This window comes from Leguminivora glycinivorella, chromosome 4 (genome assembly GCF_023078275.1).
Source record: "Leguminivora glycinivorella isolate SPB_JAAS2020 chromosome 4, LegGlyc_1.1, whole genome shotgun sequence".
Taxonomy (NCBI): Eukaryota; Metazoa; Arthropoda; class Insecta; order Lepidoptera; family Tortricidae; genus Leguminivora; species Leguminivora glycinivorella.
Window position 1 is genome coordinate 7,557,040 of NC_062974.1, and position 25,375 is coordinate 7,582,414.

The 25,375-nt window shown below is 39.8% G+C and overlaps 2 protein-coding genes across 2 annotated transcripts in view; one reads left to right on the forward strand and one right to left on the reverse strand.

The window, feature by feature from the left end:
- The first annotated feature begins 8,114 nt into the window (after nt 1-8,114).
- LOC125225839 (integrator complex subunit 8-like) lies at nt 8,115-15,453 on the forward strand. The gene is made up of 9 exons (XM_048129699.1): nt 8,115-8,389; nt 8,493-8,681; nt 9,892-9,989; nt 10,318-10,448; nt 10,662-12,246; nt 12,514-12,700; nt 13,100-13,439; nt 13,919-14,162; nt 14,719-15,453. Exons 1-9 carry the CDS (start codon nt 8,269-8,271, stop codon nt 14,956-14,958), a joined length of 3,135 nt encoding a protein of 1,044 aa, XP_047985656.1. The 5' UTR covers nt 8,115-8,268; the 3' UTR covers nt 14,959-15,453.
- A 1,561-nt stretch (nt 15,454-17,014) lies between these two features.
- Nucleotides 17,015-25,375, reverse strand: part of LOC125225175 (Down syndrome cell adhesion molecule-like protein Dscam2) — a 51,001-nt gene continuing 42,640 nt past the window's right edge. Inside the window, exons 25-30 of the mRNA XM_048128756.1 lie at nt 24,879-25,011; nt 22,997-23,139; nt 22,215-22,385; nt 21,157-21,285; nt 20,682-20,820; nt 17,015-17,781 (exon numbers count right to left, since the gene is read on the reverse strand). Coding sequence (XP_047984713.1) covers nt 17,730-17,781; nt 20,682-20,820; nt 21,157-21,285; nt 22,215-22,385; nt 22,997-23,139; nt 24,879-25,011 — 767 coding nt within the window. The 3' untranslated portion in view covers nt 17,015-17,729. The remainder of the gene's footprint in view (nt 17,782-20,681; nt 20,821-21,156; nt 21,286-22,214; nt 22,386-22,996; nt 23,140-24,878; nt 25,012-25,375) is intronic.

A 25,375-nucleotide genomic window follows, 5' to 3' on the forward strand; every position in this document is an offset into this window, starting at 1 on the left:
GGCTGACTAAATCAGAATCTGTGCCTCTCCAGGTCAGGTCAGGTGTTCGGGTGTGTTCACCAAGGGATAATAAATTGTATGAATGTTTAAAGAGGGTCTTGTGATTTTGGAGGAACGGTTAGTTTCATTGGGTTTGATTGGTTTAGAAGGTCAATGTTTTGTGATGTGCTGGTGAATTGTACTGCGCGCAAAACCAAACTGATATCTGGGATCAGGAATAATACATATGCTCGTAAGGTCGTAATATGCTACCTACTCGCTAGTTTAGTAAACGAATAAATTAACCTGTACAAGTCCTTTATATTCTTTGTTGTTAAAATGAAGTTAGCCTTATTTTAAAACAACGAATATTTAAGTGAAGTAGGTAACTAATGAAACGTAACAGTAGTAATATTAAGATGTTAAATCTATCTTCTGACTAGTTCGAGCATTAATAAACGCCAAATATTTTTTGAAACGTTAATTTTAATCCTCAGCTTCAGTTCTGGTCTTTTCAGCTTCAATAGTTATTATGATGATAGGAGATCGTTTTTTACAATTAGTAGGTAACCACATTACGTAAGAACTACGAACAACATCTCACACGTATTGTAGCTTCTTAAAAAAAACTCTAGGAATAATATGAGTAGGTACCGTAAAATAAGTAAAATATTTTATACAAAGTTTTAAACTCTTTTGAAACGAGTATAACTACCTACTGATTTTCAACAAAGTTATGCTGTTTTGAACATTATTAATATTTTCTAAACAGTCACTCCTTATTTATTGACAATCACAGCAAAACGAGTTTCTTTACTCTTCAGCCGAAAAACAAACAACTATACCCCAAAAGCCACTCAATGTAAACAAGGCCTTACCCAGCATCCCTCTCACACAGACACATACTCACGCACACATCGAAAAGCCCGCATCCTTTCTTGATTTGTTACATTTGCTAGTGTGTGACAAGTGCCCGTGTACGTGTACTGACGTCGGCGTTTATTTGTATTAGTTCCCTGAAAATGGCTGCCGCTTCTGACGCGCATGCGCGAAGCCTTCAAAGCGTAGCGCACCAAAGTTATCGAAATGGCATCTTTGTGTTTACCGTCTTAAGGTTGTGTATAGATTTGAGAAGGGTACATGTGTTTGTGGTTCAAGATGCGGCGCGCTTTTGAAGTTGGCGCTTGAGGAAGGTAAAGGACTCTCGGTGCCTCGGATCAGGGCTGTTACTCCTAATGCGCTCCGGAAGAGTGTTTGCTTGAAGCAAACCAGAAAAGGTATGATCCCAGTTTATGCAGAGTATAAACGGATTATGTAGTCATAGGTTTGTCAGGAGTCGAAAGCTCGCATGCGTTGATAGCAGCGAGAATAGCAGAACAGCCTCTATTGATAACACCAGTAAAGGCTACTACGCAAGAATGCACTTAACTTAAAGTAATGAAAACTGAGAAGCAGTTACTGTGATACAAGTTTTAAAGATTTTTAACCTAGTTAAAAACATATTTGACATTATGCACTAAATCAATAAATAATAATCAGAGATCGAACAGTTGGGCGTCATTTGTATGAAGTTTTCGGAATATTCCGAATGCGGCGTGGCGTAGCCATAGTAATACGTGCTACGGCGTAGCACCCGTAGCATTGTACCGTGAGTGTTTGCTGACGGCTTAACCGAAGTGACAATCGTTGATGCTACGTGGTCGAAACGCAACGCAAACGCCTTTTGGCTCGTGCTACTACATAAGATTCAGCGATAGGAAGAGCTCTAGCTAGTCTAGCTACGAAACGATTACGAAAGCATAAGGTCCAATTCGAACACCTTTGCTTATTAAATTATCACAGTTAATATGATACTGCTCTGCTCAGAAAATAAAGTACAAAGCACTAAGTAATGTTAGTACTCGCTTATAACCGAAACTGATAATATGATTTTTTTCAATCTCAAAACGTCAGGAACAAAACGCTAGTAATTCCTTTACCCAGAATATCAATTGGAAAAGTTGCCTAAAAGTACAAAATTATTTATGCACCTGTCTGAGCATTGTGCGAACGGGTTAAGGTCATATTTTGCTTAAATCTTGACATATAAAAGTTGGAGATTTTGCAGACGACATGGGTTGTCATTGAGATCTGGACGGTGAAGAGGAAATTGGGTAAAACAAAAGAACTATCAATTATCTTCCTACAATTTGTATCGGGATTTTTCCACAATTTCGATTTAGATTTCATAAAAACCTAAAAGAACTTCTAATATGCGGTCGGCAACTATGGGTGTCTCTTTCGGACTTCGTATATTAGAGAAAGACAATAATAGTTGCCGGCCACATATTACAGTGAAAATATGGCCAGTTTAGAAGCTCCTTAAATTAGAAACTAATTCCGAAAATTGACTTTACTGTGGAGTGTGGAAAAACGTTTGACATCTGACCGTTCAACGCAGATGGTAAAATCCTCATTTATTAAATCCCAGACGGAAAAGCCTTATTGAGATTAGTGCCGTTTTCTAACGATGTTTTGATACCTCACCATATCTCACCACGACATAGATCACACGTTAGTCTCGGTGACATTTTCGCGCTAATCATGTGCTAATCCTGCCGGCAAATGGATATCAAATGATTGTAATAAGCATACCTATCATTAAACAAGGTGCGGTTTAGTCTACATGCTAATCGTAACACAAATTAAATGCATCACAACTGGTCGCACTAATTTAAAAGGTGAGAGATATAAATCATTTGATGTCGTAGTACGTTTATTTTAAATAGGTCGCAGATTTTTTTTTAATCAATGCAAAATAGTTGGCAGTGCGTGAGATTTTGCATTTCAGTGATGATAAGAGAATAAGACAAATCAATGTGGATTTTACGATTACCTACGCCCGAGGCCCGATCTCACCCAAAAACCGAATGCTCTTTGGAAATTTCACAGACTGTACACTGCATAAATGCTCAGAAAGTACACATTTCAAGGTTGAGAGTATTCATAGGCTATGATATATGATACTCTTCCGCACTACCCCTATTATTTCACGGCATATTTAATTGCATTGCAAAATGGTCAAACGTCTGCTTTTTCCCACACTACGCTTGTACGCTACGTAAAATGTACGATTACGTCACATCTCCCCGAACTTGCGTTTAAGTTAGAACGAGGCCTGAACGCGACCTTTAGACCACAATTACATCTAAGCTGACTTTATTACAGTTTAGTTTCTTTCGCAAACCTCTAAGACTCCCTAGAGTGATCTACGGCGCTTCGTGCTTAACCAATGTAACAATATTTGACACGCAGCAGTCTGACTCTCTCGCGCCACTACAAAAGAGAAATACTAGGGTTTCCTCAAAAATATCGACGAGGAATCGGCGATAGCCGACCAAAAATCGCTTGTTCATAATATGAATGTTCTTTATATTATAAAGTCGCTTATGCGTCATCGCCGTTGAACGCAACCCGCATGTTTATATTAACGAGCGATTTTTAGTAGGCGAAAGCCGAACGTTGAACCGGCGTCGATACGTTTGGGGAGACCCATAGGCTGTTTTTAATGTCACGCGGAGCGTCCGCGCGGAGCGATGAGCGTGATCAATTTGAATGAAGTTGATGTTGTCGTCCGCGCCACTCTAACGCTCCCTGAAGTTAACACATATTAGCTCGGTCCGTCCGTGTGACACTAAAACCAGCCATAGGGAGAGCTAGCTACGAAGCGATGTGATTGTGATGTTGGCTAGCTGCCTCGGTGTGCCTTTTCAATGTCTTGACGAGGACGAGCAAGTCAAAGGCTCTAGACCCGATCAGTATGATCTGCATTAGAGATGGGCCGAATATTCGGTAAATATTCGGTATTCGGCATATTCGGCAAGTTTTTAATTGGTCGTATTTGGCCGAATTATTCGGTTGCATTGCCGAATATTTAACCAAATAAACAAAGTAAATAACTAATGAAGATCTTACGTAATTCCATTGGATAATAAGCTCTTATTTTAGTATAGCTTTTTAAGGAACTGCTAAAAAAAGAGAAACCTATGCGTTAGAATATAAATATAATTGTTTTTATAAAAGTTAAAAAACCGTGGTTTAAGAGTTGAGAAGAATTCAGAGTTGTTTTATTTAACTAAGTTTTAGTCATCCACTAAATCATAAAAACATAGTTGTAGTAACGTATGTAACGATTATCAATCATTTAATAGTTTTAATGAATCCCCTTAAATAATATGGCGTAACTGAATATTCGGCAGAATGTTCGGTTCGGTAAGAGCTGAACCGAATGTTCGGCCGAATATTCGTATTCGGCAAAGTCCATATTCGGCCCATCTCTAATCTGCATATATAGATTTCAACATCCCATGCCCATGTAGGTATTTGTATTCTTCGAAATAGGACTGCCATCTCGAATTTCGCCAAACCCGGACAAAGATACAAAAAACCGGCCAAGAGCGTGTCGGGCCACGCTCAGTGTAGGGTTCCGTAGTTTTCCGTATTTTTCTAAAAAACTACTAAACCTATCAAGTTCAAAGCAATTTTCCTAGAAAGTATTTATAAAGTTCTACTTTTGTGATTTTTTTCATATTTTTTAAACATATGGTTCAAAAGTTAGAGGGGGGGGACGCACTTTTTTTTCCTTTAAGAGCGATTATTTCCGAAAATATTAATATTATCAAAAAACGATCTTAGTAAACCCTTATTCATTTTTAGATATCTATCCAACAATATATCACACGTTGGGGTTGGATTGAAAAAAAATATCAGCCCCCACTTTACATGTAGGGGGGGTACCCTAATAAAACATTTTTTTCCATTTTTTATTTTTGCACTTTGTTGGCGTGATTGATATACATATTGGTACCAAATTTCAGCTTTCTAGTGCTTACAGTTACTGAGATTATCCGCGGACGGACGGACGGACGGACAGACAGACATGGCGAAACTATAAGGGTTCCTAGGTGACTACGGAACCCTAAAAAGCGGCCAAGTGCGACTCGGACTCGCCCTCCGAGGGTTCCGTATTCGTACAAGCTTTCAATGGTTAAAACTAATGACTTGACTAGAAGTATAAGTGCTATTTCTCGGTGAATTATCTAACTAATTTACGCGACCTGTATTGTACGATGGTTTTTTATTTTTGCACTTTTTATTTTTGCACTTTGTTGGCGTGATTGATTTACATATTGGTACCAAATTTCAGCTTTCTAGTGCTAACGGTTACTGAGATTATCCGCGGACGGACGGACGGACGGACGGACGGACGGACGGACGGACGGACGGACGGACGGACGGACGGACGGACGGACGGACAGACAGACATGGCGAAACTATAAGGGTTCCTAGTTGACTACGGAACCCTAAAAAACCCGGACATATGGCGTAAATCTCATTTTTTACCCGGACGAGTCAGAATTTATTTTTAAAAAACATGACCTTTAATTTTCATCCATTTATTTTTTTATTTCACACAATGTGTAATTTGTTTTTCCTACTAAAAATCACGAGCCCTTTCTATCTAGGAAAAACCCTAGGAGACAAAAAAGTGGCCACAAAATTTGTTATTATTTTGCGTAATTTCCACTTTGTAACCGCTGTAAAAAGTGTTTGAAAAATGGCAACGAAGTGGAAAAATTAAATTTGGAACGCTTTTTTTACCTAGTAGGATCGAAAGGGCTCGTGATTCTGAGTAGGAAAAACATTAAATTTACCTCTTTTACAAAAAAGTTTTTGAATCTTTTTTCGCGAAAATGCCCATTTGCAATAAACAATAACAAAACAATTTTTCGTACAAAAAATAATAATTTGTCTTTTTTTAGGTTACTAAGTTACTAGGTCAAAAGGGGGTATCGTGAGAAAGAGCTCAAATTGCACATAATTATCAAAACTAATTTCTTATAATTTTTTAGAGAAAAAAAAAAGAATTTTGAAGGAAAATGTTAAAAAATACCGTTCTCCCCTCGCCCCCCTTATCTCCGAAGTTTACGAATGAAAAATTGTGAAAATTTTACGGAACATATTATTGGCTTTATGCTAAATATTACAGGAAAAATTAAACCGAGTGTGTATCTTGGAAACTGTTTTTTTAATTGATAAAAAACTTTTCAATTTCAACTTTTAATTTTACCACCCTTTCATATACATATTATACTTCCATATCATATTTCAAAATCATACGAGATTTTACCTAAAACTAGAGATGGGCCGAACACGGACTTTGCCGAATACGAATATGCGGCCGAACATTCGGTTCATCTGTTACCGAACCGAACATTCGGCCGAATATTCGGTTGAGCCATATTTTAATTTCTGGCTTACAGTTAAAAACTTTTCAATGATTGGTAATGGGTATACAAAATATCTTACTAAGGCTCTTAATGTTCCTATAATTTAGTGCATAAGAAAATTTTGGTTTTTGTTTCTTAAGATACGTTATTTTTACTTTTTTACAAAATTATTGTATTTTATATTTTAACGCATTTTTAACTCCCTTTGGTAGTTCCTTAGAATGCTGAAATAGGATCTCATTATCCGACGAATTACGAAACAACTTACGCTATTTATTTACTTTGTTTATTCGGTAAATATTCGGCAAGATAACCGAACTATTCGAAAATTTGCCGAATATGCCGAATACCGAATATTTACCGAATATTCGGCCCATCTCTACGGCTAAAACATTATCTTTCAAATAAAGTAAAAACTGTCGAAATCATTTAACATTATAAAGAATTATACCTGAAAAACCATCGTACAATACAGGTCGCGTAAATTAGTTAGATAATTCACCGAGAAATAGCACTTATACTTCTAGTCAAGTCATTAGTTTTAACCATTGAAAGCTTGTACGAATACGGAACCCTCGGAGGGCGAGTCCGAGTCGCACTTGGCCGCTTTTTAGGGTTCTGTAGTCACCTAGGAACCCTTATAGTTTCGCCATGTCTGTCTGTCCGTCCGTCCGTCCGTCCGCGGATAATCTCAGTAACTGTAAGCACTAGAAAGCTGAAATTTGGTACCAATATGTATATCAATCACGCCAACAAAGTGCAAAAATAAAAAATGGAAAAAATGTTTTATTAGGGTACCCCCCCTACATGTAAAGTGGGAGCTGATATTTTTTTTCATTTCAACCCCAACGTGTGATATATTTTTGATATTTTTGGATAGGTATTTAAAAATGAATAAGGGTTTATTAAGATCGTTTTTTGATAATATTAATATTTTTGGAAATAATCGCTCCTAAAGGAAAAAAAAGTGCGTCCCCCCCCCTCTAACTTTTGAACCATAATTATGTTTAAAAAATATGAAAAAAATCACAAAAGTAGAACTTTATAAAGACTTTCTAGGAAAATTGTTTTGAACTTGATAGGTTCATTAGTTTTTGAGAAAAATACGAAAAACTACGGAACCCTACACTGAGCGTGGCCCGACACGCTCTTGGCCGGTTTTTTTATTATGTAAACAGATAGTTAACCAATGAGGTGCACGTTACGTGGTTACGTGAAAAGTGTCCGGGTTTTCCCCGGACACTTCTTGACTCCCCGCCCGGACGGCCCCCGGACGGCCTCCAAACTAGGACAAATCCGGGGAAACCCGGACGGATGGCAGCCCTACTTTGAAAGGACCTGCCTTCGTTGCCGAATGGCAATCGTCGATGCCGGACGGCTCGGACGCCGACAGAAATGCAGTCTAGCTCTGTCGCGCCAATTATGCAAGTGCGATAGAGATAGATAGTTGCGAAACAGATATTTTTTGTTGTTGTATGTGCTTTCGGCTACGCACAGTCATACGTCTGTTAGGGACCGGCCACATCAGAGCGTTGCGTGTCTCGGGGCGCGCAACGGACGTCCGCGCCACGCCACCTGAGTGTAATTCAAAAAACGTCTCCTCAGTACATTTTGTATAGGAAGGACGTAAGACGCGCCCCATCATATATATTATACTACTCTTTGGGTACGGTGCTTGTGTGGCCGTGCGTTAGCACCTTTAGATTGACGCCAATTTAATTTGAGTTCAAATTGGTCGATTTGATCATCCCGTCTAGATTGCTCATATTTGCACTAGTTTCTGAACTGAACATATTTGACAATGTGTTCTAGATGTCAATGTCATCCGTTTAGGTTAGGCCGGCTTGTCAGTTTTATTTTGTTATGGTTTTCGTTCTTAATTTAATGCAATTTTAATACGCTTTCCATATACATAGAAACGAAGTCCTTATTTCGCAAGTACCTAAACTGCACTCTACAAAATTCGTGATATCTTCAAGCTGTGGGTCACAGTTTTGCTCTTAGTATTAAGCTTACAATAATGGTTGTGGATTTGCTACGACCGGGTGGAATGCCCGGAATATCCACCGACAAGATGCTATGGTTTGAGTTTTTATTGAATCAGAAACTTTTGCAAGAGCATCTTCAAAACCCTAACCCAGGTATTTGAATATTATACATCTTAAAACCCGTAAAAGTAACTTCTGTTTATGTGTCATTCTGGTTTGATTATGAGTAGATTTAAATCATATTAGTAACTTTCAGAGCCCTCTGCTACGGACTTAATAGCAGAATTTCTAACAGTGGATGTAAGCAATGGCATTCAGGACGGTCCAAACGCTTCGGAGCACACATCCATGTCCAAGTTGCATAGTCAACCAAATATTTCAAGAAAACAGCTTGCACTTAAAATACTTGCCCTTAAAATTGCTTCGGCTCTTAAATGGAAATTAGGTAAGTTATCAAGCAAAATGTTCAATGGTTAATAATTTACCAAGCAAAATCTTCACTATACATGTTAAACTTTTGTGAGACATATTCAAATAATTAATGAATCTATGGTTCTACTTACGTTATTATATCGCTATTGCTGCGACATGTTTCAGGCCAAATTGGAGGCCCCTCTTTAGGCATATAGGAGTTCACATGGCGGCTAAACTCCGTGGACCCAAGAAGAAGTGAAGAGGGGCCTCCAAATTGGCCCATGTTGTGGCAATAGCAATATAATAACGTGAGTACAACCCTAGATTCATTAATTAAAATGTTCACTGTTTAATATTTTTGTAAGTACTAAAATATTTTTAAAGTACAATACGGCATTCTGGTTCTAATTGATATTGTCTTTTATAATAAGGTATGCAGTACTGGAATTTTCTTCATAAAAATACATTGTTGTTTTGTTCACAAGTCTATTTATTCATTATTATTGGAACAATCTATGTACTTATATGAAGTAGTTACTTGCATACATGATCTGGTAAAGAATTTGAAATATATATTAATACTAGAGATGGGCCGAATATTCGGTAAATATTCGGTATTCGGCATATTCGGCAAGATTTTCAATGTTCGTATTCGGCCGAATAATTCGGTTGCATTGCCGAATATTTACCAAATAAACAAAGTAAATAACTAATGTAAATCCTACGTATTCCATTGGATAATACGCTCCTATTTTAGTAGCTTTTAAAGGAATTGCTAAAAAGAGAGAAACCTATGCGTCAAAATATAAATACAATTGCTGTGTAAAAAAGATAAAAAACCTTAGTTTAAGAGTTGAGGAGAGTTTAGAGCGGTTTTAACACTTTTAACGAAGTTTTAGTTATCTACTAAATCATAAAAACATAGTTGTAGAAACATATGTAACCATTATCAATCATTTAATAGTTTAATGAACATCCCCTTTTAAAACATGGCGTAGCCGAATATTCGGCCGAATGTTCGGTTCGGTAAGAGCTGAACCGAATGTTCGGCCGAATATTCGTATTCGGCATAGTCCATATTCGGCCCATCTCTAATTAATACTGTCCAATTTTTTAAATTTACATATTCCAAGTTCTAAGTTTCAGTTGAATGCATTTAGCATATGATTAGACTCTAAACTTGAGAGCAGGTATCACAAATGTGTAGGATTTACTTATTTATTTTAAAAATATTTTTTCAGATACTTTTGAAACTAAACTAACACCTTCCATACAACAGAAGCTACTGCAAGATTTGGTTTTTATGGCATCTGATGGCAAGTTCCCTGTTCCCCCTCAGGTATTTTTTAAATCGTTTCTGACTATTAAAGTATAGAGTTTGTACATCCCTTTACCTTTATCACATATAAAGCCACCCATATATTAACCTAATATGTTACCTATTTTCGATATTTATTTTTACAGTCAGGTTTGATCTAGGTTGTAGTTTAATAACTCATAATGTAGTTGTCAAAAGCCAAACCCGGGCTTCCATGAGCCATGGCAAAAATGCTGGGATAATGCAAGGAGGATGATGAATGTAGTTAGTGTAGCACGTTTACTGACTATGTAATGTAGGAATTTCTCTTATCACAAAATATTCTTTACATGTATGTGTATTATTTTAGGAGATCTCGATGGATATAATTCAGAAGCCACAAATGCAGTTTGCATTGACTTTACATCATAGATGGATCTTAAGATATCCTGTAAAAGCAACTTCTAAAGAAAAGTTTGCGAAGCCTCCTTTTTCATGCATGTAAGTTGAGACCTGGCTTTTCACATTATCCAATCTGATATTGGATGTCGGATAGATTTCAAAGGCAAAAATCAAAGGTGGCTTAAATGTATGGGACAGCAGTCCTACATCTGATATTGGATCAGATAATGTGAAAACGCACTAATAATATATTGGTGAAAATAATGCTACCTATATTTAATAATTTTATAAAATATATTGTACTTTTTACAGCCCTAATACTCCACTTCAAATAGGGTACCCTCAAACCAAAGAAGTAAAATCATTGAGGATTAGTGAAAATGACTGCATTCAAAGCAGAAAATATTTAGAGAAAGTCATTGCATATTATGATTCTCAAGGGAACAGCAACAAAGCACTACAAATCAGAGTCCCAGTTATGGACACTTTTACACATCCAACTGAAGATATGCATAACATGGCCCATAATTGGGATATTGGTGTTTGTATCACCCAGTATGAGCTTTTAATGCAAATTCATTTTGATCTCTGTTACAATTACTTTTTCTATGGACAACTTGAGGAAGCTAAGAAACATATTTTGGGCTGCAGAAAAAACCAGAAACTTCTTGAATTTGAAATCAAAAGTAAAGGTTATGGTAATGGAGAGTATGATACTATTTCATGGGGGAATTTAAACTATGCAAGTCTCTCAGAAGATGAAATTATTGGTTACATTAGAGCTCTCAATCTGGGCCAAGATTTGTTGGATGAAGAGCGGTCTTTGTTACAAAGGCTTCAAGAATCAATTTCTAATGATTACAAAGACATAATTGCTATTTTCCAAGCAGATAATTTATCTAGAGATATACCAATGATCCATAGACAGGTTGTAGAATTAGATATACAAGCTGCTGCTTTGATCAGTGCTATATCGGTACCCAAAGACCTGCTGATTCGTGTGACAGCATTAAACGCAGTTAGATATGCTCTTGATGGTGGATTGCCATCCACTCAACCAGATTTTCTAAATAAATTCAACACCATAGGTGAACAGTTTTTCGATATACTCTTTTGGGCATTGACTCCAGTTTTGGTGTCAAGATTATCCGAAGAAGACTTGAATAGGTTGAGGATATTTTTTCTCCATTTAACCACTTCGTATCAATGTAGATTGCCTATAGATAGGATAGACGAGTATTTGGAGAAGTATGTTGGTGATCGAGCTTTGGAAATTCGATCAAAGCTAATTAGCGAGAAGCAGTTGGAAGTTCTAAGAAGAGATCAGATTAATAGTGACGACAAAAATATGGACATACCTAGCGAGTTGCTGACAAACAATTGGGATGTGGCTGATTTAGTATACAATGCGCCTGTGTTGGATATAGGGCGGCTGAAGAAGCGGCTCTTAGAGGTGTCCAGCACGGAAGATGTACGAATGTCTTTGGTAAAGCTGGCGACATTGTCACCTTCATTGCCGTTATGGAAGCATAATCTCTATTGCAAGCCTATCGGAAACCTGAAAGTTCCATTAAAGGCACTCCCGCGAGGGTTCTTGCAGGATTTTATCGGGGTAATGTCTGGTGCAGCGCGGGCGCGGTGGGAAGCCGGTGATGCTCGTACTGCTCTCTCGCTCTTGTCAGTAGTCGAGAGCGAGACGCGTAATCAACTTGCTGCTGGCAACGATCCTGCTTTGTTCAAGCTGTGTCGTGAAATAGCCTGGGAGATGCTTCTGCTTGAGGTCGAAGTAATGTTGTCGGAATGGCCGCACCATCGAGTTAACTCCACTCTGCTGACCAATGAGTGCAAAGCGGCTATCTCCGCTGCTGAGAGGGATGTGGACGCTCCAAGCTCACAGGTACTGTAAATCTTTTCAACCATTTAAAATGATGGGAAATTTAAGTTATTTTCAAGAGGTGAGTTTTTTGTAACTATTAAAACCTTGGTCTTTATCAACTTGCCTAATAAGAAAGATTGTTAACTGCATTTCGCCTTTGAACTGAAATTACTCTAAAAATGTATGATTGTGAATATCTAAATCGGCTAACCAAATTTTCCGCGCCTTTCCAATTTGTACTCTTCTCTAGTAAACAAACAAAATTTTTGAGCTGGGATTATGTCGCAGGTGGTGTTGGCAGCGTGGCTAGGTGTGCTGAACATGGGGGTGTGGCAACAAGTCACAGGCCCAGGCGCAAGTCAAAGGGCGGGTGGGACGAATGCCGCCGATGTTGCTGCCGCGCTGTGCATTGCGTGTGCTGAGCTGCAACGAGGCAAGGGTGCGCGCAAGTTGCCGCGACGGCTATGGGACTTCGGTAAGTACAACTTTGTTAACGGAGTCACAATTGGCATTGATTAATTTTAAATACAGCGTAAACTTTTTACTGCTAATATTATGAAATAAATATGGAATAACTCTGATTTCTCCCGGTCATTACCCATAAAAAATGTAGGTACAAAAAATAATAAAATAATTTCTACAGTTTTACATCACGTCGAACTGTAAACCTAAAGTTTGAAGACGATACTTCTTGACTTACATTTATTTTTATTTAGAAAAGTGTTTTATCCTCTACTATTAAAGCTGACTGTACCTAGCAGATATAAATATTATTGCGAATGTGGTTTCCCGATTTCAAATTCTAAAACCACACGTGGTAGGATCGCCGTGTGTTTATAAATTTTATTATAAAGCCTATTTTCATATTTTGCAGTTCTGAACACATTCGACAATTCTATCAGCCAGCGGAAGCGTTTCACATACACAAGCCGTCACATACCAAACTACGCGAACCGCTTCCAGAATCTCAGCCCCTACCAAGTCGTCGCCCAAGGTTTAAGAGACCCGCTCGCAATCAGCGTATTTCTATCACTTCTCGCCAAAATATATAATGTTCTTGTTGACGACCCTTCCTCGGAACTTCTTGTGGAATACACAGATCTCTGGCCGAATCATATTGCAAATATCAATAGTTACAATCCTAAGGATGTTTTGGAGTCGCTGATTGAGCTGCTGGAGAGGAGTTTGAAGTTCTACCCCTACAATACTTCGTGGTAAGTTGTTTGCGATTCGTAACTTGATACTAAAAGGGATCGACAGGAGGATGTCCTACATATATTTCAAAGATAAATAAATCGATTCAATCCAGTAAACGTTAAAAAACGTATATTGATCCGCCCGAAAACCCTTGTAAAAAGCGTCTTTTCCGTCAGTCGGCGCTAGCAAACATAACTATGCTGTACTATTTTTCGTTAACCTGCTCACCCGCAGTGTTCAAGTGTGCATGTCCACCCGCGAAGGTCGTTATCGGATGTTGATATACTGACGGTAAACAAAAGACGATTTCTACACGGATATTCGTGCGGATTCCAAGGAACGCTAACTGCTGCAGAAGCGTGATGCGATGGATTTTACGTGTGTACCCGTGAACCCGTGTCAGCCAGCAGACATCGGCAGCAGCCTAGATCGACCTATTTTTACATGATCGTGGTCAACATCCATTGACAGATTATTAATTTATTAACGGTAACAGGTTACGACTGTACGGCGACGCAGAGATAGCAGCAAGCCGCCACGCCGCCGCGCTTCGTCACTACCTATGCGCACTGACTGCCGGGTCCGAATACTTCAGTTCGAAGGCGCGTAACGAGGACGACATAGTGAAACGAGCGGCGGGCTGTTGTCAAGTGCTGGCTGCTCCGACACAGGCCGCCGCTTTATGCCAGCTGCCTAGGGAGATTGACTACACGCGTGCATTCAAGTGCATCACTGAGAAGGTATAGTCCTGCTACTTTTTTTGCAATATCTTTTAACTGAGTTGTTCTTAATGGACATTTTTTTCGATAAATCTAGTTCATAACACTAGTATATTAAACTAGAATTCCCAAATTAAAAGGGGGCTTTCCATTTTAGCATTTTCGCTCCTGTAGCGTCTTAACGCGTCCGGCCAAGGTGGTTTAGTGAGCTGTTACCGGGCGCTGATGGTTGCTTCGATGCAAGCTGCTGCGCTCTGTCAATTGTCTATAGGGAGCCTGACTATACGCGCGTATTCAAGTGTCTCACTGATAAAGCATACCTACCAACCAACCCTAACATACGATACATCTATATCTTTACTTTCGCGTCCTGTACAAAAAACGTGTGATGGGTGATGAACTCTTATCTAGCGAACCTAGGCCTTAGTTTGCTGGTGTAGTGTCGTCGGGATTGGGGTGGATCGTACTTTTAATTGATATTTGTCGCATTTATTGGTGGCCTTAATTTTATAAAAAAATTGCCTTAATTTTGTTGCAAAATGAATGAAAATACTCATTTACTGTATATTCATTTCAGATTACCAACGTGTCGGATTCCATGGACGCGTACTACGGGTGCCTATGGGACGGCACGCTACTCGAGGTTGCCATAGCAACGCACACACGGCGTGGCGAGGCAGGGCGTCGAGCGCGCGCCATCACCGCCATCGGCTCGCTTGAACTGAACGCTAACAACAGTGAGGAGATACAGCGAGAGGCTGCTGGGGTTAGACGAGCGCGGCTGCTTCGAGCTCTTACTGATCAGTATGTCTGTTAGATACCTTGTACTACGGCTGCTGTAGGACAGTACTTGCGGTTGCCATAGCAACGCACGCGCGGCGCCGTGAGGAAGGGTGGCGAGAGGGTACTGCCGTTCGACTAGCGAGGCTGCTTCGCGCTCATACTGACCAGTATGTATCTTAGATTTCTTGGACGTATACTATGGCTGCTTATATACTCGATGTTGTCATAGCGACGCGCTGCGGTGCTGCTTAATTATGCTGTCGGGATTGAATTCTAGAGGCGGACATTTGTTGGACGGCAAGAGAACCCTGCTTTGCGTTCATACTAAACAGGAGGTAATACGTTTGCTAGATTTCTTGGCCATGTGCTGTGACTGCCTTGGAGTCTACTATTTGAAGTAAGGCTAGTAAACTACTACCACTTTTGTAACATTTTATAAATCATTTTATTACGCTTTCTACGTATGGCAACACTAACTATATATGTATTCAGTGTTATTATTTATTAATATGTAAGATTATCTATTCAATTAATAAAATCCATTGAATTTAATAATTATCTTTCTTCTTCATGCATTTATTCCTTTTTTTTTTAATAAAGGTAATTATAAATGGGCTTACTCTTGGCCACAGACTAGCCAAAGGCAAAGACGTGGCCTACGATGGAGTGAGCTCGCCCAGAAGATGTCTGTTTACCTTTGATTTGAAGGTTGCCGGGTTAATGAGCTCGGAAATGTAGCCTCCGGCAAGGCGGCAAGGAGGGCTTATTATGTTTTGTGCAGGTTCAATCATATATCCTAAGACGATCCATTTTGTATGGTGAATGAAATGAAACAACGAACGTATAATGTATAATCAACTTCATTATTTATTGATTGCCATTTTTACTTGTTCTTCCTTACAAACTATATTTACAATTGTATATTTAACGTCTAGGCAGTGAATGTTAAAGGGTGTTCTCGTTTGACTCCTAATTGTCAGTCAAGTCATACTTATTAAAATAATAATAATATTTTAGTCTTTTGGCAGTCAGAGAAGTGGTAAAATTGTTATCAATAAAATAAACCTATTAAATTACGGCAGGAAAATTATGTTAATTTTGGATTCAAATAACTACGGCAACATTGCATTGCACCAGTTTTTATTTTTATTATCTATATGTTAGGGACAATTATTTAAATGTTACGATTTACAAATGCCAGATTTAACTGTGGTTACGATATGTAAGTTGGTATGTAATTGTATGTACAAAATTTTGGTGGTCGGGATTGATCAAAAACTTACAATCTTTAAAAAAATATTTATATTACTTACGAAAGAGATATTGTCCTTTTAATTAAGTAGCAAACCTTGCGTTCATGACCGTCTTTAAAAATTCACTTAGTTCCTTAAATTTATTGTATTTTATAATTTTACTTATCTTTTCCATAATAAAACGGATCATGTCTCATGTAATTTCCTAATTCATCGTCGGAAACCGTCTGTGATGATACCTGCTGAAAAATATGGCAAAACCAGCATTCATTTCAGATAATGACCGTCGTCTATGGTAATCATTGGTATATTAAGTATTCCATTGCAGATTTAGCTTAGACGGGCTGAAACTGTATAGAGCCTGGCCAGAAATATAATTACTGAACCAGTGAGCTACAACCTCGGCCTTGTCGTCACTTTCCATCAGGTGTGACTAAGGTCAATCACTGGCCAGTATATAATAAAAAAATAAAATAAAAAAAAGACTATTGATATTGTCAAGAGGGCGCTGTTATTCTGATGTATGCGGTGACAGTTCAGTAGTATGAAGAAAATAGTTCTAATAAAATTCCGCAACATGGCGCGTAGTCATATCGTCACTCCTTTTAAAAAAACTTGTATCTTCGTCTGTCAATGAAAAGAAAATTGTAGTAAGTATGTATGGAATGCATATAGACTTACTGCGTTTTAACTTTGAGGAGCAGCGTGAGATACGAGATTTTTTAAAAGTAGTGACGATATATTTCTGGCCAGGTTGCTTGTTCAAGCTAACGCCGTGGCTTGCGTGGGCGACGGTCGCGCGATGGTCGCGCGACGGCGATGCGACGCATACGAAATCAAACCTTATCGATATGGAAGTATGAGACGCGACGGCGTCGGTCGCGCGACCGTCGCCCACGCAAGACACGGCATAACCATCTAGAGAAATTGATAACATAAAATGCAGAAGTGTTATCACCGTCAAATATGGAATGTGGTGGCAAAATGAAAGTTAAGACAGATGTCGCCACCACAACTGCTGCAAGTACGGAGTACAGCATTTGTATGTATACATCTTCGAAAAATGTGAGTGTGCACGGGAAAACGTCCCACTTTGTCGATTGCTATAAAGCCGCTTTGTCAGTTTCATTCATTCATATAAAGATGCAAGTAAATCTTGCCTTAATGGTAACCGACAAAGTGGGACCTTTTACTAAACACACTCACAAATGTATGTGATTTGACAGTGAAACACATGACACTGTAAGAAAAAATAATACATATTGTATTCACCTCCGGGCTTTGTGATATCTTATGAAATACGCTATAGTATCAAATACTTAAAAACTACGTAACAAAACAATTTTCGAATTTTGTTATTAATTCCATTTTATCGATGATACTTTGAGTCCCGACTTAATTTTTAATTCCAAATAGGCCTTGGTTTTTGTAATAAAATTTACAAAACTCGAAATATTTACAGTCTTAGACTTAATGTATCTTTATATCTATCTAATTAACATTCTATAATTCTGATTATTTTTGCTTATAGCAGTCTTTATTGTCATTTATGTTAAACGTGTATCGTAAAATCTCTCCTTTCTTGCTCTTGGCGCTGTTGATACCTGAAAACAGAAATATTTTGTTTTAATGTTAGCGCCATCTAGCGTTTGTGGTAGGAACTGAGAAGGTTGCGGCATAACTAGAGGGCATCAAGAGGGGTTGTAGGGATGGATGAGTTTTCTCTTACAAAGATAGTAATATCCCGCTGTGCTTAGTTTCGGGAATGGGCGATAGATGTCGTGGTTGCAGTAATTTGACTAAGGCATACGAGATTTGCTCTTCTCAATGCAACTCGTTTTTATAGTTGATTATTTCCCATTTCCCAAGGCGGCGAACCCGACACACAACTCTCTTTCATGTTCCCTTTCACACTACTAACTATGGTTCGAACTCCGTTCTATCTAGGATCCCTCACTTGTATAACACCGAATTTTCCTCTTCTGATCCTTTTATAGGGTCGAAACATAGATATAAAAAAGATATTTATGCTATTTTGCTCAGTGAAAACGAAAATTTTAATGAAACTTAAATGAATAATAAAATCAAAAAATAAAATAAAATCAGTATTAGAGTAGGTTATAGGTAGTTTTACTTTTATATATTAATTGCTTCGTAACTTTTACTGGGTACTAGGGGAATGCTAAGCTATTTATCGGCCATGGTACTATTGGCAGGGTGCAAAGCGGGTGGAGGGGGTAGCTAAAACGATCACAGCGCACACTACGGCCAAAATTGACATCTTAGTCGCTGACTTACGCTGTCAAATCCATATTGCTGTAAACATTTTCATATAGTTTTTGAGATAAATTTAATATGGGCCTAGTAAAATTTGTTATGGTGAATTGTAATAACTCCAAGAAAAATATCGACAAAATTTTAGCTATTTCCATGACCGTGGTGAAAACGAAACCACCGTTTAAGTGAATAATTGCCGTAAGAAGAAAAGTGTCGTCCAACCTCTGAAGTGTTACTTAAAAGTGCGTAATCTTTTGATACAAGTATTGCATTGAATTTACGGTGAATTCATAGTGCACATTTTATTGGAGGTAGAAAAGCCGATGTGGAAGCCAATCCCAGTTATGTTCCAAAATCATTTTATTTGTTTCCTTAAGTGTGCTCATGTGTACAAATCGAAACGGATTGACGAAAATGCGTAAATATCGACGTTTCAATCGGACGAAGGAGCACGAGAACAATAAAAGCAGAAGTAGTCCATCCGCTGAAGGTTTATCACATTTTAAATAAAATTCCTGAGAACTTATTTCATCGCATTGATGATTACATATTTGATGTGATATCTGCTAAACCTCCAATATTTTCAAGTAAATGAAACAAGTTTTTGTAATGTATACTATAATTAAAAGTTATTATAGCTAGTTTGTTTTTATTTTACAATAAACCTGTACCCTGTAAATGATATTTATAATACCTATAGTTAGCCTATGAAAATGACATAGCATAGCAGTGAACTGATCAACAATTTCAAAAACCAATGATTTATTTTATACTTTATTGCACATAGGTACAAATGGTGGAAAAAAGTCTTCAATCTATAGAAAATGCCCAGCTAGCACCATTTCTTGTCTTTATTCATTGTCTTAGGTTGGAAAATGATTTCGTGAGCGATGGCACGAAACCCCGTTTTAGTCACCAGTTTGTTTATTTCTCACTGAAAACAACAATTTTAATGTTATTGGCGATAATGTTGTAACCACCATCGTCCAAAATTGTCTTATATAGTAAAATAACACAAGATTTCATTAATTTTTTCACAATTTTTACTTACTTCTCGCTTAACAGCAGCGACAATATTGTCCATAATGGTCACCTGTCACGTGGCGTGTCGTCGCGCACGGTCCCAATTGTAAATTCTTGACGTAAGTTTTGTTGGTGTCTGACTTATGAGTATTTATGGGTATTTATACTAGTATTCTAATGAATTAAGTAGGTGGATAGCTATTGAAGCCTTAAGTTACGTAATTATAAGAATACTTAATCAACAACCTGTATGTACTTAAGCCGTTGGAGCATTTGTGTGTATTGCACATTTTGATTGTTTATATAACATTTAGTTAATTTAATTCTTACAAAATGTAATTTAATGGATGACTGTTATTGGCCTTCTTATACGTAAGCAGTAGTATGTCTTAGTTATATTTACGGCTGTTGTTATCCTGAATACCAATAAAATAAATAAATTTTATCATCAACTGTAGCGTATGTAATAAGTGTGTTTGACGACCGGTCTGGCTCAGTCGGTAGTGAACCTGCCTGCCTGCTAAGCCGCGGTTCTGGGTTCGAATCCCGGTAAGGGCATCATTTATTTGTGTGATGAGCACAGATATTTGTTCCTGAGTCATGGATGTTTTCTATGTATATAAGTATGTATTTATTTAAGTATGTATATCGTCGCTTAGCACCCATAGTACAAGCTTTGCTTAGTTAGGGGCTAAGTTGATCTGTGTAAGGTGTCCCCAATATTTATTACTTATTTATTATTTACGAGTAAGTAGCACTATGTTTATGTTCATATATTTAAATGGTATGTAGGTATACAATCCTATACAACCGCCGACGGCACTCCGCTGCAGTGTTAATTACGGCACGGAACTCCTCACAGGACTACAGTGGCCCCACAATTATGCTATGCTACGTGCTACTGAACTATAGTTGTTCTTCCACACATAGCAGCTTGAGGCGCGTGATATCCACTGAAGAGACAGTCACGGCGCGTACCTGTACTACTGAACTAGTGTTGTCACACACCTGGTATAGCCTGCGGCGCGTGGTGCGGTGCCGCCGCGCCTTGTCGACGCCGACTCCGCCGAGACTATCACAGCCCAGAACTCTGCTACTGAACTATAGTGTTTTTACACATGTGGTACCTTGAGTAGGTAACTAGGCTTAGGCGTAGGCTTGAAGTAGGTAACTTTTTGCTACTGAACTACACTGTCTCACGCACCTGGTAGCCTGCGGCGCGTGGTGTCGCCGCGGACGCCGCCGCGCCTTGTCGTGCGCCCGTGCCGACAGCGAGCGCGCGTCGCCCGTCGACGCCGACTCCGCCGAAGAGTCCGTCACGGCGCGGAACACCTCCTCTGCTACTGGAATATAGACGTTCTACTGTTTGAGAACGTATACGTAATTTGGTTTTAGAAGCGAGGGTTAGGAATAATAAAAAAATAATTGAATGATTTTTTTATGGGATATCGGTATAGCGAATTTTGGTATTTTGTAGTATATTTTTAACCCCCGACGCAAAAACGACGGGGACTCTCTGTCTGTTTGTCAGTCTAACTGTGTGTGTGTGTCTGTCTGTGGCATCGTAGCACCCGAACGGATGAACCGATTTAGATTTAGTTTTTTTTGTCTGAAAGCTGAGTTAGTCGGGAGTGTTCTTAGCCATGTTTCATGAAAATCGGTCTTCTATCAAAACCTACCTTTAGGTGTAGTTTGGGGTATGCGGTACGAGCCAGACGTGCACTCCGCGCAGGGCGAGCCGCTCGAATCGGAGTCCGATTCCGAACGCCGCACCAGCAGCGTCATGGCTCGTGATAATGTGTATTCATCTGAAAGAGAAAATAAAGCTTAGAGACATGTCGGTAGCTTATACCATGAGTTATATGGACAAATAGACCAATTATGGCTACCGGATTCCTGTCCCGGAGGTTTTCAATCTTAGTAGATCCCGTAATAATTCAATTTGCCTGTTTAACCCGACTGTGGGTATACGTAATTACGTGTGATATGAGGATTTAGTAGTAGTTAGGTAGAATTGGGCGAAAAAATACCTTTTTGGTTTGGAGAATCTTTTAAGACTCATAACTTTTATTTGAACTTGTGTCGCTTGACTTCAAACTTGGGTAAATCTATTCTGCTATAATGTTGAATATCTTTCGAATTTTATTATATTTTTTACATATTCAACCTTAAAGCAGAATGGATTTACCCAAGTTTGAAACTATACGCGACACAATTATTGTCCTTCTCAAACGAATAAGTAGTCACTTTTTTACTATGCTCCATTGCCCAAAGCGTTGAGGTCCACGGCTAACTCCATCGCCTGTAGGGTAGAGAATCGAATATTTGACCCACCTGCGTTATTGAGCGAGCGCCCTGTCGCGCCTCCCGACATGCTGAACGTGGCTGATATTGAGTACTCGTACGGCTAGTAACACAGATGTATTAGGCTAGATATTCACACACACACACACACACCTGCGTTAGTGAGCGAGCGCTGCTTGCTCGGCGGCGGCGCGGCGGCCTCGTAGCGCCTCCGGACATGCTGATCGTGGCTGATATAGACACTCGTACGGCTAGTATCACTGATGTAGTAGGCTAGATATTCACACACACCTGCGTTAGTGAGCGAGCGCTGCTTGCTCGGCGGCGGCGCGCCTCCCGACATGCTGATCGTGGCTGATATACAGACGTGCTCGTACGGCTAGTAACACTGATATATTTAGTAGGCTAAATATTCACACACACACACACACACCTGCGTTAGTGAGCGAGCGCTGCTTGCTCGGCGGCGGCGCGGCGGCGAGCGGCGCGGGCTCGGCGCGGCCGAACGTGCGCAGCGTGGCGCCCGTCGCCGCGCCGCCGCGCGCCGGCCCCGTCGCGCCTCCGGACATGCTAAACGTCGCGTACGGGCTGATCTCGTACATTTCTGTAATAGCGTAATATAAGGTATGTTTGTCAACTTTCATATCTGGAAAGTTGTAGGTACGAGTATCTACGAAAGTACGGTGACGTCTCCCGCGCCGCCGACCCCCCCTCTGCACGCCCTCAGCAACCGCGCATGCAGAGCGAGCGCCCGGAGTATGCGTCGCGCTCTCGACACGTAAAGGCGGGGTCGCTACTCTTGAGAAAGATCCTCGGAAATGGATCGAAACATGTCGAACGTTATATCGACTTAACACGTGAGTAACCCGCTTAAAATATTTTTAAATATCTACGAAAGTAGACCAGGGAAAGGTGGCATCGGAGCGACACAGGTCACAGATTTGGTTTAGGGATCTATCACTATTATGGTTGTATCGTACGTCCAATGTCGAGGTTCTAAAGGTATTGATTTGCTTCATCATATCAAAATGATGTGGGTCACTCAATTCTTAGATCTACCTGTTAGAGCACGCAGCCATGGTACCTAAGTATTTTGTCATGTTCGAGACTCGTAGAATTTTAAGTATAATTAATATTGAGTTGCTTGATGGCGACAAAAACGGTCATGCATTACGCTTAGGATACCAAAGCTTATAAGAAATATTTGACGATTACCTTGCTGCTCTTTCGATGGCGGCGGCTTGCCGGGGGACGACGTATAAACTTGCTGGCAGTTTCGGCGATTATCTCGGGGTTCGATAGCTTTGTCCTCCGATTCGCCCGGTTCGTAGCCTTTGCGTAAACAAGATGCGGGTTCACTGCAATCAAATGTCACACTGTCAGTTAAAAGAGACTTCTGCCTAGTTCATACTCGACTTTAATCTGAACTAGGTCACTCCAGGTACAAACAACTTAAGTTTACTTCTGCCTAGATCTCCACTACTGGGCATGTAGCCGAATGGCACAAACGCTCACGAAACGAAACGTTCGTAGATATCTATCTCTATTGCTCTTGCGTATTGGCGTGACAGAGCCAGACTACCTTTCGCGGTGTTTCGTTTACGTTTCGCGTCGCAGAAATGCCATTCGGCTGCGGCACCTGGTCTGATTGCGTACTTACCTACGCTATGGAGATCAGGATGGATGGATGTATGTACTTAGGTATAAATGATTTATGTAATAATAATAATAAAGGCGTAGGGATGTGACGACCCCATCGCCCATTGGTTTTACCAGTGCAATCAGTCAACGCAGGGCAGCTTGTGGCGAGCTGTTGGGGAACAGCGACCCCACGTACCCGAGTGCTCCTGGGGAGTTCTGTTACCCGTAAGGCGGGTGGGTGGGACAGTACTCTCTACCTCTGGCTTGCCTTGGCTGGCCGTCCAGAGTGGAGTCGTTAGGGCTATATGCCCCAGGGGTGCAAATTTGCATAAGACGCGAGTTGGTGCAGTGGCTTAACAGCCACTGGGCAGAAAGCGGTGTACACCTCTCGACACCCTTGAGTTCTGACACCGGTGTTGCCCTTGAGCCATCTTGGATGTCGCTTTTTGTGGGGGCCCATCTTGTGGGGACGAGTCACCGTCTGCCGGAAATAAAATTGGATACCGTTTTATTAGGCAGGCGTCCGGTTTTTTATCCATAGCCCAGTAATTAGTCCATCACTTTCATCAAAATAGACCAGTTCATTTTAGATTCCATTAACTCTCAAATAGTCCTTACACCCTGGCGGGTGTTGCCTCTGCGTGTGTCCCATGATACGGGCAAGGTCAACATCCGCTCGGTGTACCCCTTCGTTTACATTTTCGTTTCATTAAAGTGTCGAAAGGGTCTCTACGTGTTGGCTTCGGCCCCGCGCACGCCTCCCAAAGGTCCGGAACACCATTGTTCCGTGATGAGAAAGACATACAAATAATAATAATAAAGCCTTTTTATTTCCTTATCAGAGTTTACATGTATGATTTAATATATATCTCTAGTTTATATCAAGGACCCCTGTCGGGTATAGGCCTCCTCCATGATTTTCCATTTATCTCGGTCTTTGGCCTTAACTGGCCAACTCTCCCCCGCTATTTCTGTAATGTCTTTTGACCATCTTGTTTTTGGTTTTCCAGGTTTTCTCTTTCCATATGGTCCTGGCCATTTGGTGATTTTACTAGTCCATCTGTCGTCAGTCATTCTCGCTATGTGGCCAGCCCATCTCCATTTTTGTTTCAGTATGAACTCTAATGCGTCTATGAGCTTTGTTTTTGATCTGATGTGCTTGCTATTAACTTTGTCTTTTAGTTTTATATTTAAGATGCTCCTTTCCATACCCCGTTGACATGTTCTAATTTTTCTTTTGTTCTTGTCAGTGTGCACCCAGGTTTGACAGGCATATGTCAGACAAGGTAGAATGCATGTGTCCATTACTGTTTTTTTCATGTCTAGACTGATAGAAATGATTTATGTGCTACGTCGTTACTTTGTTCTTGAAATTGAAACCTACGCGTCGCAAGGAAGTGAAGTCTAACGTTTCGATACACCATACATTTTCACAACATTCCACTTCAATAGTTACCTTCTCCTCCACGCAAGGATGGCCAGCAACAGCAGCGCAGTGAGTAAGGCACAACCTGCGCCTGCCATGACTAAGGTGGTGTGTTCCCCACCACCGCTGCCTGGTGGGAAGTGAGCTGGTGCTGGGATGCGCTCTGCAATCCATGACGAAATTTTAATCAGACAGTATCATCAGTAGTCAGCGATTTTTACGACAATTATGACTTTTTCTTAGGTAAAATTCGGACCCAGTAACTTTAGAGGAGGAAAAAAAAAAGACGTTGAGTCTTTGTTAAAGTGTGAACGATAAATTAACTACGAGTACATAGGTAGGTACCTGCACAAAGAATCTCACAAAGTGTATTTTTTAAAGTTGGCGAAATCGTGAAATTTAATTTCTCCTGCTAAAACTTTTTTTTCCCATTTTCTCTTCTTATGTTCGCGTGTGCGGTGACACGAATGTGTGTACATCTTTTTATTTTTGTTCTATCACTACCTGTGAGTTCCTGTAATTGGCTT